This window comes from Eptesicus fuscus, chromosome 20 (assembly GCF_027574615.1).
Source record: "Eptesicus fuscus isolate TK198812 chromosome 20, DD_ASM_mEF_20220401, whole genome shotgun sequence".
Lineage (NCBI taxonomy): Eukaryota > Metazoa > Chordata > Mammalia > Chiroptera > Vespertilionidae > Eptesicus > Eptesicus fuscus.
The window spans coordinates 51,131,932-51,155,979 of record NC_072492.1 but is presented as its reverse complement, the minus strand read 5'-3'; the positions used below and the strand labels follow the sequence as shown (position 1 = coordinate 51,155,979).

At 66.4% G+C, this 24,048-nt stretch overlaps 2 protein-coding genes across 2 annotated transcripts; both read right to left on the bottom strand.

The window, feature by feature from the left end:
• Positions 1-10,345: 10,345 nt before the first annotated feature.
• Positions 10,346-16,968, bottom strand: SLC25A10 (solute carrier family 25 member 10). The gene is made up of 11 exons (XM_054709640.1): positions 16,786-16,968; positions 14,607-14,726; positions 14,072-14,186; positions 13,940-13,988; positions 13,792-13,833; positions 13,078-13,121; positions 12,688-12,758; positions 12,319-12,411; positions 12,035-12,112; positions 11,332-11,388; positions 10,346-11,221 (listed from the first exon to the last, which is right to left on the bottom strand). Exons 1-11 carry the CDS (start codon positions 16,876-16,878, stop codon positions 11,120-11,122), a joined length of 864 nt encoding a protein of 287 aa, XP_054565615.1. The 5' UTR covers positions 16,879-16,968; the 3' UTR covers positions 10,346-11,119.
• Positions 16,969-20,497: 3,529 nt separating this feature from the next.
• MRPL12 (mitochondrial ribosomal protein L12) lies at positions 20,498-23,524 on the bottom strand. The gene is made up of 5 exons (XM_028130422.2): positions 23,312-23,524; positions 22,533-22,719; positions 22,303-22,380; positions 20,975-21,112; positions 20,498-20,892 (listed from the first exon to the last, which is right to left on the bottom strand). Exons 1-5 carry the CDS (start codon positions 23,383-23,385, stop codon positions 20,776-20,778), a joined length of 594 nt encoding a protein of 197 aa, XP_027986223.1. The 5' UTR covers positions 23,386-23,524; the 3' UTR covers positions 20,498-20,775.
• Between the last annotated feature and the right edge of the window lie 524 nt (positions 23,525-24,048).

Genomic DNA, 24,048 nt, shown 5'->3' with positions numbered 1-24,048 from the left:
GCACAGATCCGGGTCAGGGTGCCCCTGTGTGTGGGGTGACTGGGCCACCCCCAGGCGGTTGTGATGTCAGAGGTGGGGCGACCCCTCCCGTGTGACCCCCAGAGATGCCCTGCCCCCCTGGCCCTGATTCCCACGAGCCTCTGGCTGGGCACAGGCCCAGCAGGCCCGGGAGGGCGCTGGGTGGCCGAGGGGACAGATGGGGTGGGGGTTCCCTCCCGGGCTGGGCCACCTCTATTTACATAACTGAATTCATGGACATAAACAGCAGGATGGTGGGGACCAGGAAGGCGCCTGCCCGCCGGGTCCCCGGGGGTCCTGTGGGGCGGCCTCGGAGGTGCGGGCACCCGTGCCCGGAGCCAGCGGGGGGCAGGGCGGGTAGCTGCCTCTGCCCGGTCCGTGCGGGCCTGTCTGCACGGAGCTTAGTGGGGACCTGCGGCCAAGCCAGGAGGACCGCACCCCGCCCTCGTGTTCTTGGGGGGCCCAGACGACAGTAAGTAGAGAAAGGGGGCCAAACTGGGTGGCGCGGGCAGAGCCAGGGTGGATGGACCTGGTGGGAGGCCCCCGGGCGGTGCCCGCACACACGGTGCCGGAGGCCCCGGGCGGTGCCCGCACACACGGTGCCGGAGGCCCCGGGCGGTGCCCGCACACACGGTGCCGGAGCCCCGGGCTGGTCCCTCGGTCCCCTCACTGCACGCGCTCGTTCCTTGTGATTCCTTGTCCCCAGGTTTCTTGGCACAGCTCAGAACACACGCGTTTCCGTCTGTTAGTTAGAGGTCCTCACCAGCTGGGCGCGGCTCAGGGTTGAGTGTTGACCCAGGAACCAGGAGGTCGCGGTCCGAGTCCCGGTCAGGGCAGAGGCCCGGGCTGCGGGCTCCATCCCCGTGGGGGGCGTGCAGGAGGCCGCCGGTCCGTGATGCTCTCCTCATGGATGTTTCTCTCTCCCTCTCCCTTCCTCTCTGAAGCCAATACAAGTACATGTACTAGGTTTGTGTGAAAAAAGAACTAAAATCCTGATGCTCGCCCAGCCTGCCCCCATCGCTCCCGCTGAACGGGGGTTGCGCCCGGCGTTTCCAGACGCGGGTCACAGGGAGGAAGTGGGAAAGGTGCGTCGCATCAGCCGGACCTTCTCGAAGGGGCGGTGTGACGGCCGGAGGCTGTGGGCGATGGTCCTGTGGTCCCCGGACGCTGGTCGGCTGACCGCCTGCTGCGCGGTACCTCCCGCCCCCCCTTCCTTTCTTGTTTTGGCCCAGACGCGGCTCCTCCCTGGACAGGTCCCCTCGCTCCCTGGGGGGCGCCCTGGGTGAACCCTGTGTCCTGGGGGGGCGGGCGGCAATCTGTTCTCGGAAACGACTGTGTCCATTCACAGTCCCGCCAGCAGGGGTCGCTGCTCCTGGACACACTCCCAGCCCGCAGGTTATTTTATTTTTTAAAAATATATATATATAGCCAAAACTGGTTTGGCTCAGTGGATAGAGCGTCGGCCTGCGGACTGAAGGGTTCCGGGTTCGATTCCGGTCAAGGGCATGTACCTTGGTTGTGGGCACATCCCCAGTAGGAGGTGTGCAGGAGGCAGCTGATCGATGATTCTCTCTCATCTCTCTCTCATCGATGTTTCTAACTCTCTATCCCTCTCTGTAAAAAATCAATAAAATATATTTTAAATATATTTTATTGATTTTTTACAGAGAGTAAGAGAGAGGGATAGAGAGTTAGAAACATCGATCAGCTGCCTCCTGCACACCCCCCACTGGGGATGTGCCCGCAACCAAGGTACATGCCCTTGACCGGAATCGAACCCGGGACCCTTCAGTCCGCAGCCCGACGCTCTATCCACTGAGCCACACCGGTTAGGGCCCTGCAGGTTATTTTCAAGTACACATACGTGTTAAAAAATTATCTTTATTGATTTCAGAGAGGAAGGGAGAGAGAGATGAAACATCCATGATGAGAAAATCATGGATCCGCTGCCTCCTGCACGCCCCCTCCCGGGGATGGAGCCCGCAGCCCGGGCCTGTGCCCTGACCGGGCATCAAACCCTGACCTCCTGGTTCCCGATCGATGCTCAGCCACTGAGCCGTGGGGGCCGGGCCACAGTGTTAGTTTCACGGCGTGTCTTCGGGGGCTCGCTGAGCGTGGTTAACACACAGAACCACTCGCCCTTGAGAAACGTCCAGGCCAGTGAGTGCGGAGTGCGCGTGACCCCGGGAGCAAGGCCCCCCAGGAGGCGCGGGAGGGCCGCGGGCCCGGGCACCGGCACCGGGGAGGGCGGGCGGCACGCGGTGTGGGAAGGGGTGAAAAGGACCCACAGGGCTGTGGTTCGGGGCGAGTCTGACTCAGCCAGTTCCAGGCTTAATGCCCCCCGGTGGCTTCCCAGTCCTCCCCCAGGCCCGGGCCCCAGGCCCCGGCCCTCCCATCTCTCCCAGCACCCTCTCACCCCCACCCCAGGCCTGACCACGCGGACGGGCCTGTGGCTTACCTGTTCCCTCCGGGGTTCGGGCCTCCCGCCCTGCTCCCTCCTCCGGCCCCCGCCCACCTGTCCCTGGCCAGTGCTGTCCACCCCCAGCCCCCACGCTTGTCATTGACCCCAGCCTGGTACCGTCCACAGCTGCGGCCCCGCGCCCCCTCCCGCCGCGCCATCCCTCTAAGTGGCCTGATTCAATCGGCAGGCCGGCTGGATGCGGCTCCCGGAGCCTAACGACCTTGCTGGTGGCTCGGGGCGAGAGGCGCCGGCGAGACGCGGCCAGGGCCCAGCGCCCTCCCGGGGGTGGGGGCCACTCGGGGAGAGAAGAGACACGGAAGGTCCCTGTTCCAGGCTGGACTGTGTCCCCCAAACTCACGATGAAGCCCGATCCCTCCCCGGGAGCTCGGGAGGGTCTGTGTTGGGAGGGAGGGCTCTACCGAGGGGCGTAGGTAATGAGGTCATTAGGGTCCGGAGGCGCAGCTCAGGGGCTGGGCGTCCACCTAGGAACCAGGAGGTCAGGGTTCGATTCCCGGTCAGGGCACAGGCCCGGGTTGCAGGCTCGGTCCCCAGTGAGGGGGCGTGCAGGCGGCAGCTGATCCATGATCCTCTCTCATCATTGATGTTTCTATCTCTCTCTCCCCTTTCCTCTCTGAAATCAATAAAAACAATAACAACAACAACAATAATAATAAAGCGTGGAGGGAGGAGACAAGCCCAGGGCAGGGGCGGGGGCGGGGGGCTGGCCGTGTCTCCTGTGAGATCAGAGAACCGGCTGCTGACCAGCTCCCTGAGGCCCGGGGCGGGAGCGGGGTGGTGGGGCCGTGGGAAGGTCGGCTCCCTCAGGGCAGGGTCGCGGTGGGGGCCTGCGGGGCCCAGGTCCTCGCGTGTCTGTAGGATGACGCTGAGGTGGGGTGCTCGTGGGGCAGGCGCCGATGGCCTCGGGGAGCCCTAACGGCAGGAGCTGGACACCGTGTCCTCGCGGAGGGCATTAGCCGCCCACCGCTGCAGAGCAAATTACCTAAACGGGTCTGCTCGCAACAGCCAGCACTCATCCCCACGGGGTGCCAGCTGGGCTGCAGCATCCTGAGGCTCCTGGAGGGGCCCTGCCCAGCTCAGCCGTGGCCGTCTCAGGCCTCGGTCCTTGCGCCTGATCTCAGAACATCGCCTCGGCCGGGCCCAAGCGTCAGAGGCACGTCCGTCTGTCGGTCCGGTCTGTGCTATAGGACGGCGGTGCCAGGGCGGGGGTCGGTGTTGCATGGGACAGAGTTTCAGTTTAAGAAAATGAGGGCGTTCTCACCCGGCTCAGGGGTTGAGCATCGACCTAGGAACCCGGAGGTCAGGGTTCGATTCCCGGTCAGGGCACATACCGGGTTGCGGGCTCCATCCCCAGTGTGGGGCGTGCAGGAGGCAGCCGGTCCGTGATTCTCTCTCTCATTGATGTTTCTATTTCTCTCTCCCGCTCCCTTCCTCTCTCTCTAAAATCAATTTTTTAAAAAACATTAAAATCAAAAAACGCTCACGATCTGTTTTTTTATCCTCACCCGAGGATGTCTTCCCATTGATTTTTCAGAGTGGAAGGGAGAGAGACAGATACATGGATGTGAGAGAAACACATCAATTGGTTGCCTCCTGCTCATGCCCTGACCAGGGCCCAGGCCAGGGAGGACCCAGCAACCCAACTGAGGACTGTGCCCTTGACTGGAATCGAACCCGGGACCCTTTGGTCGGCAGGCCAATGCTCTATCCCAGTGGTCGGCAAATTGCAGCTCGCGAGCCACATGCGGCTCTCGAGCCTCGGTTGACTAATGAGTTTGCCGACCACTGGGATAGGGGCTTAATCACAAGGAACAACAACAGCCTGTAATTATTGGAATCGAGAGTCTAGGTCAGTGGTCGGCAAACTCATTAGTCAACAGAGCGGCAAACCACGGCTTGTGAGCCGCATGTGGCTCGCGAGCCGCAGTTTGCCGACCACTGCTCTATCCACTGAGCCAAACGAGCGAGGGCACAACCCTCACGATTTAAAAAAGAAAGAAAAAAAAGGAGGCGTTCTGGAGATGATGGTGATGGCGGCACAGCCATGTGCACGGGCTTCATGCCGCTGAGCCGAGTGGCGGACCCGGGCTCCCCGATGCGGTACACCTGCTGCAGGCCCCCCGCACTCGCAGCCTACCGGCCCGCGCACCTGCGGGAACGCTCCTGCCCTCGGCGAGTTCACCTTCCAGAGGGGAGGGTCGGCCTCGACCTCGATGGACACGCAGGGTCTGAATGCAATGGAGTGAGGTGTACTCAGATTCATTATATGTTAATATCATTATATTATTTATTACATTTCACCATAATAAAACAATTTTTATATATTTTTTATTGATTTCAGAGAGGAGTGGAGAGGGAGAGATAGAAACATCAATGATCAGAGAGAATCATGGATTGGCTGCCTCCCGCACACCCCCTACTGGGGATCGAGCCCGCAACCCGGGCCTGTGCCCTTGACTAGAATCGAACCTGGGACCCTTCGGTCCCCATGCTGACGCTCTATCCACCAGCTAGGGCAATAAAACAATTTAAAAATATATCTTTTTATTGATTTCAGAGAGAGGAAGGGAGATAGAGAGAGAAACATCAATGGTGAGAGAGCGCCATAGCCGGGCCGGGCGAGGGCGCTGGGCCCAGGCCACCCTAAGGCTCCCGCCGGGCCAGTGCGTCCGGGTCTGGAATGGGCCTCGTCGGCATCTCAGCTGCCAGCGGCTGCAGGATGTGATGGGAGCGGGAAGGGGTCAGGTGCAGGCTCACCTGAGGGTGCGTCTCCCAGGGGGAGGCCTCAGAGCCCACAGGGCCAGGCCTCCAGGGACACGGGCCTGGGGCCCAGCCTGGGCGGGGGGACCTGTGGTGGGAGGTGGGTGCCCCAGCACTAGCCCCCGGCTCTTCCCTGCTGCCCGTGGGCCCCTGCAGTGGCTCTGCGTGGTGGTGGCTGGTCCTCCAATCCCCACCTGGGGACTCAGTGTTGGGGTGCTGGGTAGAGGCCACCCCAGGGGGGTCCAGGGTTCCCAGTAACCCCCGCGGGGTGGGAGCTGTCGCCTGGGAAAGAAGGCTGCACCCAGCGGCCTTGGAGGGTGAGGAAGGACTCAGTCCCATGCAGGGGCACGGGGGTCAGAACAGGAAGTGGGGGTGCAGGCCCTTAGGGGGACACACGCTGCATCCTGCGTCCAGCGCCCCCAGGCCGGCTTCCTCTGCAGAGCCCTCTCCCTCCAGCCCCCCATGTCCACCTGCACCCCGCGGCCACCCCAGTCATGCACCAGAGGCGGCCGGAGGCTCTCCACACGCTGCGCGGTCTGCTGGGGTCTCCCAGGCCCCCCACTGCGCCCGCAGGGCAGACACTCCCGGCTGGACAGACGGGCCGCATGGCCGGGACTCGCCCTCCGCCCTCCCCGGCCTGCGCACCCGCTCGCCCCTGCAGCTCCGACGCGTGTCACCCCGCACGCCCCGCCGGGTCCCCTCTGCGCCCCGCACGCCCCTCCTCCGCGTCCGGCTCCCGGAGCGCAGGGCAGGTCGATAGCCGGCGCCTCCAGTTCGGGGAGCCCTCAGGGTGGGGGCCCCGCCGGCCGAAGCCTGCGCCCTGGTCCCGCCCGGCAGCCCCCTCCCTCGGGCCCTGCGGCCTCCTCCGCCGGGCGGGCGGCTCGGACCGGACCTGGGCCTGAGTTTTCCAGTTCGTATCGTCCCGGCCGAACCCCGGAAACTCTCCCTCGGCCGCTCCCCGACGTCCCGGCCCCGCCCACCAGCTCCCGGCCCCGCCCACCAGCTCCCGGCCACACCCCCGCCGCCCCGCCCACCCCGCGGTCAGCGTCGCCCGGCTGCCCCCCAGCGGCCGCGCGGGGAGTGACAGGCTCTGCTGTCTGCGGGCCCCTAGGCGGTCACCCCCACCCAGGCTTCTCCATCCTCAACTGGGTCCCCTGGGGGCAGAGGGTCAGTCCCGGGGTTTGGGGGACGGAGGAGGAGCAGGAAGACACACGCCCCTATACGAGGGCGATAGGAGTGGCCCTGCCCCCGGGGTGGGGGGGTGGAGGCCATGCTGTGCCTGGGTCACCCTTGGGGTCAGTGATAGGGTCAGGGGTCAGGGTTCATGCTGGGGTGGGTCCGGGTTAGGGGCCATAGAGGGTGATCAGTGGCACTCATAGTTGTTAGGATTTCGCCAGATTAAAAAATATATTTTTATTGATTTCAGAGAGGAAGGGAGAGGGAGAGAGAGAAACATCAATGGGAGAGAACATCGATTCGCTGTATGCCCCCTTCTGGGGATCGAGCCCACAATCCGGGCATGTGCCCCGACCGGCAACCTCCTGGTGCACGGGATGGCGCTCAACCAAGTGAGCCACCGACCAGGGCAGGAGTGACTTTTTTTTCTTCTTTTTGAAAATATAGGTCTAGCCCTGGGTGGTTTGGCTCAGTGGATAGAGCATCAGCCCATGGACTGAAGGGTCCCAGGTTCAATTCCGGTCAAGGGCATGTACCTTGGTTGTGGGCACATCCCCAGTGGTGAGTGTGCAGGACTCAACTGACGGATGTTTCTAACTCTCTATTCCTCTCCCTTCCTCTCTGTAAAAAAAATAAAATATATTTTATATATAAATATATATATATATATCTGGCTGGTTTGGCTCAGGTGATAGAGCATCGGCCTGTGGACTGAAGGGTCCCAGGTCTGATTCCAGTCAAGGGCCCAGGCCCGGGCTGCAGGCTCGATCCTCAGTGGAAGCGTGCAGGAGGCAGCTGATCCATGATTCTCTCTCAGCATTGATGTTTCTCTCTCTCTCTCCGGCTCCCTTTCTCTCTGAAATCAATTAAAATATATTTTTAAAAAATCACTGAGGCCTGGGGCTCGAAACCCCACCCGGCCTTTGGCAGGAGGGCGGGAGCCACCGCCAATGACACACCCACGTGTGAAGGCGCGAAGCCTAGGGGAGTTCTGTGCTTATTTGAGCCAAACAGGCCACCCAGGCGTGGGAGCAAGAGCCCAGGTGCTCCCGGGAAGGCCATTCGCAGCTGCTTTCACGCGTTTGTAGGGAGGGGGTGCGCCCTGGCCGATGTGGCTCAGGGCACAGTGTTGGCCCTCGGACTGAAGGGTTGGATTCCGGTCAAGGGCATGTACCTGGTTGCAGGCGCCATCCCTGGCCCTGGTGAGGCACCAATCGGTGTCTCCCTCCCTCGTGTGGATGTCTCGGTCTCTCCCCTCCCGTCCCCTGGAAGAACATCCTCGGGTGAGGATTAACCAAAGAAAAAAGCAGCAGCAGAGGGTGGAAGGGGTACAGGAGGGGGGAAGCCAGGGGTCCGATTGCGGGCTATGTCCTCCGTGAGGGTTCATCCCGGGAGGTAGTACTTCGCCCACCTGCCCGGCATGTGCCTGCAGCCGCAGCGCTGACTGCGGGCAGACACCAGCCCCGCACACGAGGAGCCCGGCTGCTCCGACTCCCGCAGGGCTGCCCGGCTAGGGCTCACCTCGCCGGGACACTTCCTGTGGACCTCACCTCTGTGCGGACATCGGCAGGGCACCCCGAGACGGAGCAGCTCCTCCCAGGAGGCTGTGGCCGGAGCCCCGCACCCTGGGGCCCCCCCCCCCGTGGGAGGCGGGTGACCCCGGGTGTACGACCCACACAAGACAAGGCAGAACCCCAGATGACACACAGGACAGGGCCTGGGCCCTGGCCGTGGGAAACGGTGGGAGATGGGACGGACCGCGGGCGCGCTCCCGGGTCACGGAGGCCCCTCCCCCGAACTCCGAGTGCACAGCCTCTGCTTGTCCCCTCCCGTGTTCTGCCCACGTCCCCACATCGTCGTGTGAGCTCTGCCCTTTAGCTCGGGGTCACTCTGCGTGTGCGGGAAGGGTCCAAAGTCGCCTGTGCATGTGACTGCTCGGCTCCAGCGCTGTTTGTTGAAAACCCTGTTTCCAGCCCGACCAGCATGGCTCAGTGGCTGAGCGTCGACCTATGAACCAGGAGGTCAGGGTTCGTTTCGATTCCCGGTCCCCAGTGTGAGGTGTGCAGGAGGCAGTCGGTGATTCCCTCATCATCGATGTTTCGCTCTCTCCCTCTCCCCTCCTGACATCAATAAAATATATTAAAAAAATAAGCCAAACCTGGCTTTCCCGCTGAATCTGTCTGGTGCCCTCGCTGAAATTTTTAAAAAATATATTTTTATTGGTTTCAGAGAGGAAGGGAGAGGGAGCAAGAGAGAAACATCAATGAATTGATTTCAGAGAGGAAAGGAGAGGGAGCGAGAAACAACAATGATGAGAGCACGCTCCCCACTGGGGATCCAGCCTGCAACCCGGGCATGTGCCCTGACCAGAATCGAACCGGGGACCCTTCAGTCCGCAGGCCGACGCTCTATCCACTGAGCCACACCAGCCAGGGCATTTTACAAACCAGACAGTCTTTCTTTAAGGAAAAGGCCTGGGCTGATGGGAAAGGTGGGGCTTCCCTCCTGCCCTCCCGGGACCAGAGGACCCAAGGCCGGGACAGTGGGACCCCCGGAGGGCGGGGCCGGCCCAGGCCCCTCACACTCCAGATGGTGCTGACCCCACACAATGAGGGCTGTGGGCCCTGAACCAAAACCTCCCCGGGGAGGGCCCTGCGCCCAGCCCTTTGCTATGCTGGGTGCTCTGTGCCAGGAGGCCCGGGGAGCTCTGCCCACGCCCTCCTCTGTGCCCTGGAAACCTCATCCCCTCCACCCCACCCTCTGCTCTCTGCCCTGCACTGGGCCCCGGCCAGGCCCGTCCCTGCCAAACCGCCTAACCAGACGGGGCACTTTCTCCCTCAGTCCTGGTCCAGCAGGCGTGGCATCATGGGGGCCAGGCTGGGAGGAGGCTGGTGAGATGCCAACTGCCCGGGCACACTGGCACGCAGGTGATCGATGCCAGGCTGGTGCTCCGTCAGAGCAGCTGAGGGCCAGGCGGCCGAGGCCAGCAGACCGACCGTCCTCTTCACGCCCACGAGGCTGCTGGGTCGGCGCCCCTGCAAGGCCCTCCCAGACGCGAAGCGTCTCCCCACCAACGACCCGACTCCCAGGGTTTGCTCCCGAACGCTCCAGCGGGTGCGGAGGGCCCGGGTGCTCCCGGGAAGCTGGGGAGGGAGGTGAGGTTCCGTGGTTTTCAGCGTGGTTACAGCTGTGCAACCATCACCACCTTCTACAATCCTGCTTACCCGCTCGACGCTCCAGACCTCCAGACCGGGGTCAGGGCCCTGAGGTCTGAGCGGGCTGGGCTGCCCAGCCCTCCTGGCCTGTCCTGGGCAGTGCCCAGCTCCCCACCCCCACCCGTCTGAGGGCCTCCCGCCCAGGCTCTCCCCAGCCCTGGGCTCGCTGGACCAGCACCCAATGTCCAGGAGCCGGCTGGGACTCGAGCGCCTCCCACAGAGGAGAAGGGGACGGCCACCAGCTCAGCTAAGGGTCTTCCGTCCCAGGTGCCTGCTGGGCAGGGGGACTGTGGGTCCATGGTGAGCGGGACCTGGGACACAGCACCGACCAGACCTCCCAGCTCGCACACCTACCCACCCCCATGCTGGTTTAGGGCTGCCATCCCCACACCCCAACCCCTCACCCACACCCCCAATCCCTCACCCACACCCCCAATCCCTCACCCACACCCCCAACCCCTCACCCACACCCCAACCCCTCACCCACACCCCCAATCCCTCAGCCTACACCCGATCCCCTCACCCACACCCCAACCCCTCAGCCACAGACCTCAAGGCACCAGCCAGGGCTGGGCTTCCCGCTCTGGGCCCCCCATGAGCCCAGGCCTCCTGGGAGGGCGCAGGGGGCCCCGTTGCCCTTGAACAGCAAGGTGGCCAGACCAGCGGGCAGCCTGGACACAGGGACAGACGCACCAGGGGCAGCTCACTGTCCTTTATTGCCGTCCCTGCCCCCCTGCCGGGGGCACAGCCGAGGCCGGGCGCAGAGGACGGAGCCGGCTCGTGGGGAGAACAGGCCGCGCTGCAGCGGAGCCTGCGGGTTCTGGCTGACCCGCTGCTGGGCCTTGGGGCGCCGTCTGCAGGGAGGCCCCGAGGACCCCACTGCCCACCTCTGCCCGGGAGGGGGCGCAGCGCGGCCAGCGAGGGACACGGCTCAGCCCAGGGACAGCAGTGGCCTCTGGGTGCTGAGTTTTGGCAAAACTGTTGAAGCAACTGGGGGTTGGCTGGCGCGGAAGAGGCAGGGGGCCCCGCACTCGAGCCCGTGGCGCCCGTCCGCACCGGCCTCGTGGTCCTGACCTCAGCTGTGGGCTCAGCTCCCTGCGAGCATCACGGAGGCCGCAGCCCCGGGACAAGGGCGCAGCGCCCGCTGTCCCTGAGGGACGTGCTGAGGGCCCCTCGGGGCCAGGGGGCAGGGACCCCAGGAAACCGGACAGCCCAGCGCACCCACCTCGTGTTCACTGCCCGCTGGGGAGGGGAGCGGGCCGGACGCCTGCCTCTGCGTGTGGCCGTGTGCAGGGCAGGGAGGGGCGGGGGGCGGTGCAGCCACGGGGTGGGGGCCGCGCTGCTGGAAGGGGCTCTGACCAGGCAGGAGGCAGGTGGCCAGCGGGGAGGAGGGGCGGCCGAGCTCGGTGGCAGGTGCGGGCTCAGGGCAGCGCCGGCCGCGTGGCCTCGGGAGGAGCGGGCGGGGCCGGTGTCAGGACGGCACTCTGACGCCGAAGTGCCTGCGCAGCTGCTCCAGGAACACGAAGGTGAGCACGGTGTGCGGCATGAGGCGGATGCCGGCCGGCACGAGGCCCTGGGGGGACGGAGTGAAGAGCTGGGGGACCCCGGCCCCACCCGCTGTGCCCTGACCCCCGGCACCACCATCCTCCCCACCAGTGCCACCCACGCCCCCTCTCGCCGAACCTTGTAAAAGGCCAGTGGCCCGAGCTTCGCCGTCTCCATGGTGCAGTGCAGCACGCCCTGCAGGGACGAGGGAGGCAGATGGAGGGCGCCCCTCCCACACGGAGCTCCCCTCCCACACGGAGCTCCCCTCCCACACGGAGCGCCCCCTCCCACACGGAGCTCCCCTCCCACAGCACCCCCTCCCACACGGAGCTCCCCCTCCCACACGGAGCTCCCCCTCCCACACGGAGCTCCCCCTCCCACACGGAGCACCCCTCCCACAGCCGGGCTGCAGGCCAACAGCTGCGTGCAGTAACCCGCGGCCGGACATTCAAACAGGGACAACGTGTGAGCCAAAAGGTCACGGCTGCCCGGCCGCTGCCCGGCTGACTGCTGATGTGGCAGAACCAGAGCCCTGAGGGCGGGGGGGCGAGGGGGGGAGAGCAGGGGCAGAGCCGCCGGCGCGTGAAGACACAGAGGGCGCCGTGGGCACCGTGGAGCCCAGGCCGTGCTCCCGGGTGGGCGCCGGGCCCTGCCTGTCAGCGTCAGAGACTCTGACTCAGGGGCACACGGGGCCAGGCCTGCTTGGAGGCGGCTGGGAGGGACGGGGGGGGGGGGGGGAGGGGGAGCGGGGGGAGGGCAGCTGTCGACACCCCCGGGCCAGGACCTGGGCGCAGGGCAGAGCCTGGCAGCCGCAGGGCAGGGACCCCCAGGCCCCGCTCACCTGGTACTCGCCCTTGGAATTCATCAGGCGGGTCTTGAGCACGTCCAGGGGCTGGCACAGGACCGTGGCACATCCGCCCTGGGGAGGGGCATGTCACCAACGGGCCTGCCATGGGTGATGCCTGGGCGCCCCTCAGCCCTGCCCAGACCCCTGGGAGGCGACCCAGGGCTGCAGGGGCACTGACCACTCTAGCCTGGGCCGGGGCGCCCTCTCCTGGCCTGGCACCCCCAGTCTGAGCGGGGCATCCTGCGCCCCCGCCCCGCCCCGCCCCGCCCGGCACTCACGGCGATGAAGCTGGCGATGAAGTGCGTGAAGATGCCGTCCGACAGGTACCCTGTGCTCAGGACCAGCTGCTTGGCCTGATCGTAGCAGGACAGCTGTGGGGTGCAGGGAGGTCAGGGAACGCCGAGGGGGCCCATGGGGACACCACCCAGGTCACCCAGCACCCGTGGGCGTCACCGGCACGCACTGGAGCTGCTGGGCAGGTGAGACCCAGGCCGCGAGGGGCTGCCCACGGCCATCACCCGCCCGCCTGTGCCCACTTCCCAGTGCCCACCTGGGCCCCCACTTCCTCTGTGGTCTCTGGGGGGGGCTAGGCAGGGCAGGGGCCCCGGAGGCTCCCCCGAGCCCCCCTTCCCCCGTAGAAGGCCTACCTGGCCCACAGTGACCAGCATCCCCCGACTGGAGGCCATGGTTGCACCCGAGAACAGCTTCCTCAGACCCTCTGCGGGGGAGAAGGTGGGGCACCGGCCACGTCCGTCAGGCTGCCCAGCTCTGGACGATGCTGCCTTCCCCTCTGCCTCCTCGGGGCTCTGGGCTCCTGGCTGGGGCTGCCCGGCTCCTGCCCAGCCCCTTCCCCGGCTCCTGCCCAGCCCCTTTCCCAGCCCCTGCCCCAGCTCCTTCCCCGGCTCCTGCCCCAGCTCCTTCCCCGGCTCCTGCCCAGCCCCTTTCCCAGCTCCTGCCCCAGCTCCTTCCCCGGCTCCTGCCCCGGCTCCTGCCCGGCTCCTGCCCCAGCTCCTGCCCCACCAGGGCCTGCTCCTCACCTTCACGAGCCACACGATACAGGCCGTCCAGGGCGTGGGCGTAGCTGCGGGACACAGAACGGAACCACGTGAGGCTCCCCCGACCACGGCTCCCTGGGGGTTCCCCAGGACGAGCCCCGAGACCCTCAAGGAAGGATGGGGGAAGCCAAGGAGCCAGGGCCTGCCCGGAGCTCAGAGCAGTCTCCTCCCTCGGGGACCTCGGCCCCAAGACCCCAGAGACCCAGAGGAGCACACCTGGGCACCGCCTGGGAGCGGCCCGCCCGGCTGTTACCAGGACAGGAGGACGGGGCGCCCTGGTCCCGTCACCAGGCCCCCCACACGCTCTGCCCGGCCGGGGGGTGCACAACGGGCTGGCTCGGAGCCACCTTCCCCCTGAGCTGACGCCCGTGACGGCGTCTGGGCATCTGTCCACAAACAGCCTCAGAGTGGACAGTGCTTAGACGTCATGAAAAACGGTGCTTTTATCACCAAAAAAATCCCAGCTCCCCACCCCTTTGAAAAGCCCAAGGCAGGCTCCTAGGCCGTCCTCGGGGAAACGTGGGCGAGGCGCCGACGGGGAGCAGACGTGACGGGCGCCGCCATCAGCCCTGGTCCCAGACCCCCCAGGGAAGCCCCCGCGCCCGGCTCTGCTCCCCGTGGCCGCTCGGTCCCAGCTGAGCCCCCGCACAGCGCCCACCGGCCACACCCAAGGGCAGAACTCGGCCCACGACTCACTTCCGGCGCTGGTTCTGGGGCAGCTTCATGTCGTTCTGCATCCTGAAACGAGGACGCGGCTCAGGGGGCGCGGGGACCCCTCGGCTCGCCCCCAGGCTGGGCCGGACCCATCGGGGGCAGCGAGACCCCGACCGTGGGGGCCACTGACCTGACGTTGACCATGTCGGCGGGAGTCCCCACAAACCCTCCGATGCAACCTGGCAACAGACCAGACCCAGCACGTGACCCGGCTGTGTCCCCGCGGCCCCGCGGCCCCCCCGCGCCCCCGCGCCCCACTCACCGCTGACGGCGCCCAGCAGCACCTTCTTGTAGAAGGGCGGGGGCCCCTCGCCGCCCTTGGCCACTCGGTCCCGCACGGTCTCGTAGATGGCGAACCGAGTCAGCGAGTAGGTCATCTGGGGGGAGGGGCCGGCTCAGAGAGTGCGGGGGGCGGGGCAGGACAGGGCAGGCACGGCGTGCACCCCTGACCCCCCCCCCCCGCTGGCTGGGCATCACCCTGACCACGGGGACAACGAGGAGCCCTCCCAAGGCCGCACGGCCAACAGGTGGCTGAGCCCGTTTGCCTCAGTTTCCCCATCTGTAGGTGGCAGTCTCCAGCCGGCTGTGAGGGTGGAGCAGCACACCCCACACCGCCAGCCCTGCGCCCACCCCGGGGGCCGGCTCCCCGGGCCCTGGGTTCCTCCCTCCTGAGCAGCCTCACAAAGGAGGAAGCTGCTTCGATGCCCATGGGCGCCCAGTGGGCAGGAGGCACAGCACGTCTGAGCCAGCCCTCCCCTCTGCCCCGGGCCCGGGACCCGCGGGAGCCGGGCAGGCACCTGTCGGCACAGCGAGGCGCTCAGGCCGTTGTAAAGCGCCAGCACGCCGTCGGAGCGCACCACCTGCAGCGCCATGCCCGTCATGCGCATCCTCACCTCCTGCTGCGTCTGCAGGTGCACCTGGGGGGCAGGGACACTGCTGAGTCCTTTCCCGCAGCCTAAGCCGCTCCCCTCCCCCACACAACCCTGTGGCCACGTGCCACGCCTGCCACCAACCTACTGTTTACAAGCGACAACACCAGGGAACTGGCGCACCCACCAGGCCTGTGAGAGTCCTCTGGGCACCTGCTGTGGGTGGGGATCATCAGCCCCATTTCACAGATGAGGAGACTGAGGCAGGACCCAGCAGGGTGACTCCAGAGCCCCACTGTTCAGCCTAACTCACTTCTCAGGGGACAAAATTATGGGGACTCAGAAGCATGGGGACTGGGAGAGGCAGAAAGGAAAGGCCGCCTCAGGCGGTCACACGCTGAGGGGCTGGCGTGGGCGGGTCACTGACCCGTGCCTCAGTTTCCCTCGTTGTGCTATGAGGATGAAGGGACTCAGTGGATACACCCTCCTCCCTCTTCAGGCTCTTCCCGGGGCCTCCGGGTAGTGGAGCAGCAAAGGTGGGGATGGAGAGGGCTTGTGCCCAGCTCAGGGACACAGCCGTGTCCTCCTGCGGCCCGAGCCAAGCTGGGCAGGACAGCGGGCACTGGGCCTGCGGTCAGGGCGGCCACGCGGGCAGCAGCTCCCGTCCAGGCAAGAAGAGGCTGAGGATCAAGTCAGGACATGAGACAAAGATCCAGGAGCTTTAAAATAATTTCCCCAATGGCCACGCTGAGAGGTAAAAACCCGGCCCGGGCCTCCTCCAAGGCCGGCCTCCACCCCTGGCACGAGGCCACCTGCTCCCGGGCAGAGGGGAGCCCTGCTCCTGTGGCACCTGCCTCCCCTGACTCATCCTGGCGGCAAACAGCACCTGGGGCGGGCGGGAAGGGCCAGGGGCAGAGACCACGCCCGAAGGGGCCTTGGACCATGGAGGGGGCTAGGCCAGGCCAGGCTGTGAGGGCTCTGCAGCCCCTGGAGGCTATACCTGCTCCTGGTCAGAGCCTGAGCCTCGGGGGGGGGGGGGGGGGCCTGTGTGGGGGTGGGGACCTGCGAGGGCATCCAGAAAGCAAATAAACAGGGTGAGGGAGGGCTCTTCACTCCCAACCAAGAAGCACCTTCCCGCTCCCCGCCGTGCCCTCTGGTGGTCAGCGCACCCTCCAGGCCCGGGGGCTGCTGCCAGGCCAGCCAGGTCTCAGGCCCGGCAACTGGGCTACCAGCCTCAGCTTCTGCTAACCGCAGGGCAGGGACGCCCAGGTCCCTGCTCACCCGATACTCGCCCTTGGAATTCATCAGGTGGCATTTTTACTAATTAGAGGCAACCCCTCCCCTTTAGGAGGAGGGCTGCGGAAAGAAGCTTGCCCACAGGCAGGGGACGCGGGGGTGGGGGGGTGCCCGGTCAGCCGGCCCACAGGAGTCCATTCCTCCCAGGAGGCCACGTGGGCACAGACAGCTGGGGGTGGCTGGGTGGCCGCCCCTTGTCCACAGCCCCACGTGACACAGTGCCCATTCCCTGGGCGGCCTGTGGTTTGTGTCCCGGCCCTTTCTCCTTTGTTCTTTGTGGGGAGACAGGGCAGAAAACCACCCCGTGGCTGGCCCTGGAGACAAGGAAGTTCTATCTGATTCTGCCCCATAAGCAGGGCAGCACCCGAGTGTACACAGGCCCGAGGCTGCCAGGCACCCACCGGTCCAGGAGGAAGCAGCCCAAAGCGGGGGCGCCGGTGCCACATCCCTCCCTCCCCTCCCTCCGCCGGGCAGGGGGGCAGCCGGGTGCGTGCCCTGGGTGCGCGGGGACCGCCCCTCAGCCGTCCTCGGAGGAGCGGGGGGAACCGGCGCGGCGAGGCCGAGTGGCTGCCGAAGGTCACAGGTAGCGAAGCGCAGGGCGGGGAGGGACAGGCCTCCGGGGCCGGGACGCGGGGCGCCCACCCCCCGGGGACAGGCCTGGGGCCTCCCTCCTCCCCTGTCGGCGGCGTCGGCGGGCGGGGCAGCGAGCCCGGGGGCTGCGGTCCTCGGGGCCAGGCCCGGCCGGCCGGTGCCCGCGGGTGCGGGAGCCTGGGTGGCGCGCAGCCCGGCCCCGCCGCCCGGCCGCCCTCACCTTGAGCAGGTCCAGCGGGTGCGTGCAGCAGGCGGCCCCGGACGAGGCCAAGCCCCCGAAGTACCAGCGCGACTCGCGCGCCTCGGCCGCCATGCCCGCGGCAGCGCCGGTTGCCCGGCCTGACCCGACCCCGCCCGGACCCCGAGCCCGACCCCGACCCGAACCGGCCGCGCCGCCCCAGCGCCGGGTTCAAAGCGCGTCTGCCACCCGCGCCCGGCGCAGCCAATACGCCCGCGCGGCGCGGGGCGGGGCCGCATCCGGGGCGGGGCCGACGAGACCACGCCCCCGTGTCTTAAAGGGGCCGCGGGGCCGTGGATGCCACTGCCCCGTTCTGCAGGCCGCGCGGACTTCGGAGCCTGCTGCGTGGGCCGCCCCGATGCCCCCAGGCCCACCCCACGCCTGGGGCACGTGGCTCTGCCAGCCCCGCCTCCGCAGGCACCCGCCCCGCAGGTTGCGGTCCTCCCTGGACACGTGCAGTTGCAAGCAGCAGCCGACTCCCCTGGGACCAGCTGCGGTTTCAGTAAAACTAGGGGCGAAAGGCAATTCCGAGACCAGACACCGCCTCAACCCGGACTTCCCGGCCAAGTCCGGCCTCAGGCCTCCCTCTGACCAGGCAGCCCGGGCTGGAGTCCTGGGAGACAGACCCGGGTTCCAGCGCCAGGCTCCGGCCCCCAGGCGACCACCAGCAGGGTGCCCGCCCCTGCCTGGCCCAGCGGGAGGCACCCACCTGCCTGGAGGCTCCCGCGCTCACCCCCCCCCCCCCCCCAGCCAACAGTAGGAAGTGGAGGGAAGCCCAAGTCCCCAGGGCCACACTTTCAGGCAGGATCTTGGGGACCCAGGCGTTCTCTGCCGGAGCAGCCTCCAGTCTCAGAGGGGCCACAGCCAGCCAGACCCCTTCCCCAGGGCAGGACCTACGGGCTCTGCCACTGCAGCCCCCAGACCAAGGGAGAAGGGGGAGGGGCACTGGGAAACCACTCCAGGTCCCCTGAACCCGCAAAGCCTGGCCTCATGGCCTCTGGGCACCAGCCAGGCTCCAGGATGTGAGCAAACCCGCCATCTATTGGACTGAAGTGGCCACTTGGAGACTCTGGAGCCAGGTCTTCCGGAGCACCGGCGGCCTCGGACCCTGAGGTCATCCGCTGGGCAGTGAAGAGCCGGATGGTGTCCGGGGGGCAGGGGGAGGGGCAGGTCGGCCACAGGGCAGCTGCCTGGTCTGAAGGGGGAGGGGGGCTTGAGAAAGATGTCCGTGCGGCGGGGCTGAGCCGGCTCCTGTGCCCGGAGAGGTTGCCGGTTTGATTCCTGGTCGGGGCGTATGGAAGGCAGCCCATGGGGTTCCCCTCATTGATGCTCCTCTTCCCCCTCCTCTCTAAGCACGTCCTGGGTGTGGACTTGTTTTGAAGGATGTCAGATGCAAACTATGTAAGCACACCCCCAGGGGCTCGCTGGGGGCGGAGGGAACCAGAGGGGAGGGGGTCTCACAGGAAGCCCCACCAGGAGACTGAGTGGCTCTCGCAGCTGATCCACAGGCTGGGAGAGGACAAGCGAGAGCCGCCCTGGCCCGCCCTGGCCGGAGCTCGGTTAGCGCCCTCCCCAGGCACCAGGGCTGTGGGGACCCCGGTCAGCGCACCCCCAGGGTCAGCCAGTGAGTGCGCAGGTGGGTGGGAGCAGCCCGTGTTCCTCCCTAAATCAATTTTTAGCAAACACAACCCGGCAGGCAGGGGGCGTGGCCCTGGCAGGAATCCCAGGGAAGTGAGGGGCCGGCCGAGCCCACTCCCTGCCCCACACCTGCCCGTTCGCCTTGGGATCAGCCCCGGTGAGGTGCTCAGGCCCTGACTGCAAAGAAGCGAACAAGCTGATGAGTAGAGGCCTCTGAAGTGGAAGTGAGAGACCTCCGGGGGGCCGGGGCCCGAGGGGTGTGAGGGCTGGACCGGGTCCTGCTGGCAGGGACCCCCAGCACTCCCGCTGGGGACCGTCCCCAAATTGGGAAGGGCTGGCGGGAGGCTCAGCAGCCTGGACACTTTAAGAATAAAAATGCAGCCCTAGCTGGTTTGGCTCAGTGGATAGAGCATTGACCTGGGGACTGAAGGGTCCCGGGTTCGATTCCAGTCAGGGGCACAAGCCTGGGTTTCGGGCTCGACCCCCAGTAGGGGGCATGCAGGAGGCAGCCGATCAATGATTCTCTCATCATTGATGTTTCTATCTCTCTCTTCCTCTCTGAAATCAATGAATAATAATAATAATAATAGAATAAAAATGCAAAGAGCACCTGAAATGTAGTTCCTGGAAAAGACCGGTCAGAATCCGGGAGGTGGGGAATGCACTAATACTGCGGGTCAGGGACAGAGAACGGCCCAGCAGGCTTCGCAGATGGATCCCAGCCCGGGGCTGACGGGCAGTGACGGGCAAGTCCGAGGACAGGGCTGCCAGCCAGGCCGGGCTCTCGGGTGGGGCCTGGGGTCTGTTCTGGGACATCTGCACTTTCCCCCGGAGCCCAGCAGGGAGGACGGAGCCACGTGGGTGGCCTGGCAGACACCGGGGTCCCTGGAACGGCCGGTGGGGGCAGGAAGCACGAGCCAGCTCCAGCTCCCTCTCAGCTGTGTCCCGTGACCTTTCCACCAGGCTGGGCAAAGAGCAGGAATGCTAATTCCTACTGGGATCTCACGGGGTCCTGCGGGCACCAGCGGGGAAGTCGGGACCCACAGACCCCCCTCCCAGTGCAGAGCCCACGGCCAAGGCCACGTGGCCCCAGGGGCCCCCAGGTCTGACACTGCTGTCCGGCCACCTGCAGGCTGCAGCACGTCCGGGGGAGCCAGGATGGTGGGCGGGACCCCCAGGACCGACTGTGAGGTCGGCTGGAGGGCACCAAGCAGACGCAGGTGCTGGCCTCGCTTGGGGTACAGAAGGCACTTGGCCAGAGCGCCCCCCCGCCCCCGACTGCAGGGCCACTCCCTTTGAGAGCTGCCACGGGGCCCCATCCCCCCAGCTGTGCCCCTGGTTCCCTGGGAAAGCAGGAGGGTCCCCGAGCTCACTCAGCCCACTTCTTCCCCCCAGCCCCCCAGAAGCAGGCAGCTCAGCAGGCCCTGCCCGGCCCCAGGTGACCCAGCAGCCACTTCCGGGGGGCGCGGGGGGGGGGGGAGGCACACCCAGAGATCTGCTGATGGAGAATCATTAACCCTGTGCGGCGGCCAGGGAAGCTCTTCGGTCAGGGGGCAGCCTTCCCGCCTCCTTAGACCTACAAGGTCCAGTGGGAGCACATGGGGGGTGGGGGGAGCCGGTCCCCGGGCTTGGGGACCACTGGGAACGCCCACCCGGGAGCTGTCCCACCAGAGGCCGACTCCCCGACACAGCGCCCCCTCTGGTCCCACAGAACTTGCAGGTCATTCTTCCAACAGGCAAAGGGCGGGGGTCCCCGAACTCAGGGGATACCGCAGCCCCTCCCTCCCACTCCGGGCCAAGGGCGGGGGAGGAAGGCTCCTGGGAGCAAGGCCCCGGGCCGTCTTCACTCTGTGGCTGGCGCTCTCCAAGGGCCCAGGGCACAGCCTCACCCCTGCCGGCCGGGCGGGAGCCGCACACCCAGCTCCTGGGGGAAGATCTGGGATCAGCCACGCGGCTGCCGCCAGCCAGGCAGGGCGGTGCCGGCTGCGGGGTCTCAGGACCCAGGTGATCGCCTGCAGACCCCCCATCCCGCCGCCCAGGACACAGAAGCAGCGCGCTCGGCCCAAACCATGTATTTTCTCAGCGGCCACCAGGGGGCGCGTGGTAAACCCGGGGGCGGTCCAGTCAGGCCGGGTGCCCAGGGTGCCCACAGGCAGCGCCGCGCCCCGCCCGCTCGGTAGGTCCATGCCTGTCCGGGGCCGGCTGCCGCGCAGTAGCGGGGGTGTGGCCTTCTGCTCCGAGGAGGAGGCGCCGGGCAGCTGGGCCTGGGTGCTGGGCGGGGCGGCCGGGCCTCTCCCGGGTCCCAGGGACCCCTGTCCACAGTTCTCGGGGAGCCTACTCCAGGACCACGGTGCCGCCCACCGCCTCCAGCGCGGCCTTGATCTTCTCCGCCTCGGCCTTGGCCACGTTGGCTTTGATCTCCTGGGGCAGCGACTCCACCAGCTTCTTCGCCTGCAGAGAGCCAGGTCAGAGGCCGCCGCCCGGGCTCCCTGCGCCCCGCCCCCCGCCCCCCGCAGGGGCCGCCCACTCTCACCTGCACCAGGTTGATGCCCTGGACGTAGTTCTTGATCTCCTTGATCAGCTTCACCTTGTCCACGGGCTTCGCCTCCGTCAGGCGGACGGTGAAATGCGTCTGCTCCTTTTGCTTGGGGACGTCTTCTTCCTCCACCGCCTGGGGAGGGGGGGCTGGGTGAGCAAGGAGCGGGGAGCAGGCACCTTTGCTCCTGGGCTGCGGGTCCTGCAACCCCAGGGGCAAGGCCCCCGATTCTGGCAGGAGGGACGCCCAGCAGGCCGCCCCCCCACGCGGTGCCTCCCCTACCTGGTCCGCTCCTCGGTCAGACTGGGTTCCACCGCCCAGAGCTCTTCCCAGCTCTCCAGGGGCTGTGCTAAGACTGCCTCCCTCCCCGGCCCCCAAAACTCATCCTTTTAAAACTGTAGCTTAGGAGACAAGGCAGAGCGACCCCCAAAGTGCTTTGTGGGCGAAATGAGGTTATAGAGAAGCGGTGGGTTCCAGCCCCGGCCAAGCCAGAGCCGTGTCTCAGGACCAAGGACACCAGCTCAGCCCCTCCCTCGCCCAGTGGCCGGCGGGGAGCCCCCGAGATGGGAGGGGTTGGGGTCGGAGTCAAGGCCAATGCCCTCTGCTGTGCCAATGGCGCCTGGCCACCTGTGCTTTCGGGGGGCGTGCAGGGCCCCGCGGAGCGGACAGGCCAGAAGCCTGCCTCCAGCGTAAGGGAAGGAGACACAAATGTGGCAAAACCTTCGTTATTCCTCAGGCTGGGGAGGGTGTGATTATTTCTACTTGTGGATAACTTGAGATTTTAAAAAATGACAAATATTGAAAAACACACACATACAAAAAAGCAACAACAACCCCCCACAGATGAGCGTGTGGCCTCATGTCTGGTTTCCTCGCCGACACCCAACCCCGTGGAGCTGCCCACCGCCTGCCCGCTCCTCTCCAGCCGGGACACGCCCACGGCCTCTGACTGGGAATGCCTTGCTCGCTCCCTCAACTCCTCATGTCTCCTCTCATCACGGCCTCCCTTGAACCTGTAACCCTCCCCTCCCACAAGCTTCTTCCCTGCTTCCCCCCACAGAACTTAGGAAGCCCTGCTACTCGACGTAACTTCTTTGTGTCCTTTCCTTCCATCGGCTCCCTGTTCCCCGACACACGGTCCCCAGTGGGCAGGGAGGAGGCCCAGGGAGGCTGATCAGAGCCCCAGCCGGAGGCACACAGAAGTAGGGGGGTGTTGACTGGTGCAGGACAGAGATGAGGGACAAAGAGAGAAATCGGGACGTGAGGGGAGCTGGGAACTGGGCACCAGAGGAACAGGTCTCTGCGGAGGCCAGCGCCTGGCTCACCTCGGGGGCGGCAGGGGCAGCAGCGGGCATCGCGCCACCCATGGGCATGAGCCCCACATCCTGGATCTTGAGCGTTTTCTGCAGGGACAGAGGAGAACGGTCTCAGAAGCTGGCGGGCACAGCCTCACACCAGGGAGCACACTGTCCACAACGGACCAACCCCTCCCCCCCAAATACTCCAGGAGCGAGACACCAGCCCCAGACCCCGCCTCCTGGCCCAGCCGGGGTACCTTCAGGAGCTCATTGAGGTCCGAGATCTCCAGGAGCGTGAGGCTGGCGATGTCCTGGACCAGCTGCTGGATCTTGGGGGGGTACTCCTTGGGGGCGTTATCTAGGGGTGCACCGGCGAGGGCCTCTCCCCTCCGATGGCTGCTGCATCGCATCAGCCGCACGTTGCTGACGCGTGGAACCTGTTGCCTGGACCCCATTCAAACAGAGCTGTCAGCCCGGCACAGGCGGGTGACAGGCAGTCCAACTCGGGTCCAGCCCCTTGGTTCCAACCCAGGTTCTCAGACTCCAGGGTCCACGTCGAGAGCAAGGGGCTTTCCCAGCTACTTATATTTTATCCTCTTCACAAGCCTTAGAAACCCACATCATCATCATTATTGTTATTATTGCTGGATGTTGCCCTTAACAACTTCCTGGTTTGAATGAACCGTAGCAGCTCACGGGGAAATGCAATCACGTAAATGCATTTTGCTGCACAAAGCTTTCAGAACCCGGAGCGCCGGATGCAATGGTGGGGGTCCTACACGTCACTGGGCTGAGGGGGAAACTGAGGCCCGGGCAAAGGCGGGAACCCTTCCCATGTGATCTGAGGCCACCCTGGCACTCTCTGCGGCCCGCACGGAGGGGGAGTGTCTCCGCACGGGGGGGGGGGAGTGTCCCCGCTTCCCCTTTGGGACCCGCCGGACTTGGGTGGCCTCCCGCCCGCTGCCCCGACCTGAACCATCGGTGGCCGGCTGAGGACTCCCACTCTGCCCGCCCGGCCCTCGGCAGCCCGCGGTACCTGGCGAAGCGGAGCGCGGCGCCCCTAAGCCCTAGACACGGCCCCCATAGGGGGCGAGCAGCCGCCGGCAGCATCGCTCCACCGGCGGGAAGGTCACACGAGGCTCCCAGCAGGAGGGACACTCTAGCTGCCAGAGCAGCCGAGTACACGCGCTGGGGAGGACGCTCTAGCCGCCAGGGCCGCCGAGTACACGCGCTGGGGAGGACGCTCTAGCCGCCAGGGCCGCCGAGCATACGAGCTGGGGAGGACGCTCTAGCCGCCAGGGCCGCCGAGCATATGAGTTGGGACGGACGCTCTAGCCGCACCTCGCGCTTGCCTCCTCTCGCTCGCCGAGATTACCCACAAGGGACCGGGGCCCAGGGAGGCCAGTGGAGGCCGAGGGTTAGCGCGGGCTCCCTCCGAGTCGGGGGCGGGCCCGGTCCGTGTAGAGCTGCGCAGTGACCCCTCGGGAGCCTCGCGTCAGCCGACCGCGGCTTCCGGCTCGTGCCGTTTGCTCGGCATCCGTGGTCACCACGCGCGGAGTGCTCGCTGCGCTCTGGCCCGCACGGCTGCCTCTCCCGCCGGCCCGGGAGGGAAGGAGCACGTTTTGTCCTGCGGTGCAGCCGCTCCGGGAGCGAGGACGCCTCCTTCCGCGGGACCGGGCGCGCGTCCCGGGGCTGTGATAGCCCGGAGGGGGAACCGGGCGGCGGGCTAGCAGGTCCCGGGAGAAGAGGATTTATAAGCCCTGGTTCTGTCTC

Coding starts and splice junctions, on each gene's coding strand:
- MRPL12 (XM_028130422.2), bottom strand. CDS start 23,385: ATGCTGCCGGCGGCTGCTCGCCCCCTATGGGGGCCGTGTCTAGGGCTT. Junction 22,720..23,311: donor GCCGCGCTCCGCTTCGCCAG/GTACCGCGGGCT, acceptor AATGGGGTCCAG/GCAACAGGTTCCACGCGTCA. Junction 21,113..22,302: donor CTGCCCCTGCCGCCCCCGAG/GTGAGCCAGGCG, acceptor CCCCCTCCCCAG/GCGGTGGAGGAAGAAGACGT.
- SLC25A10 (XM_054709640.1), bottom strand. CDS start 16,878: ATGGCGGCCGAGGCGCGCGAGTCGCGCTGGTACTTCGGGGGCTTGGCC. Junction 13,122..13,791: donor CCCCAGAACCAGCGCCGGAA/GTGAGTCGTGGG, acceptor TGTGTCCCGCAG/CTACGCCCACGCCCTGGACG. Junction 12,113..12,318: donor TCATCGCCAGCTTCATCGCC/GTGAGTGCCGGG, acceptor GCCCCTCCCCAG/GGCGGATGTGCCACGGTCCT.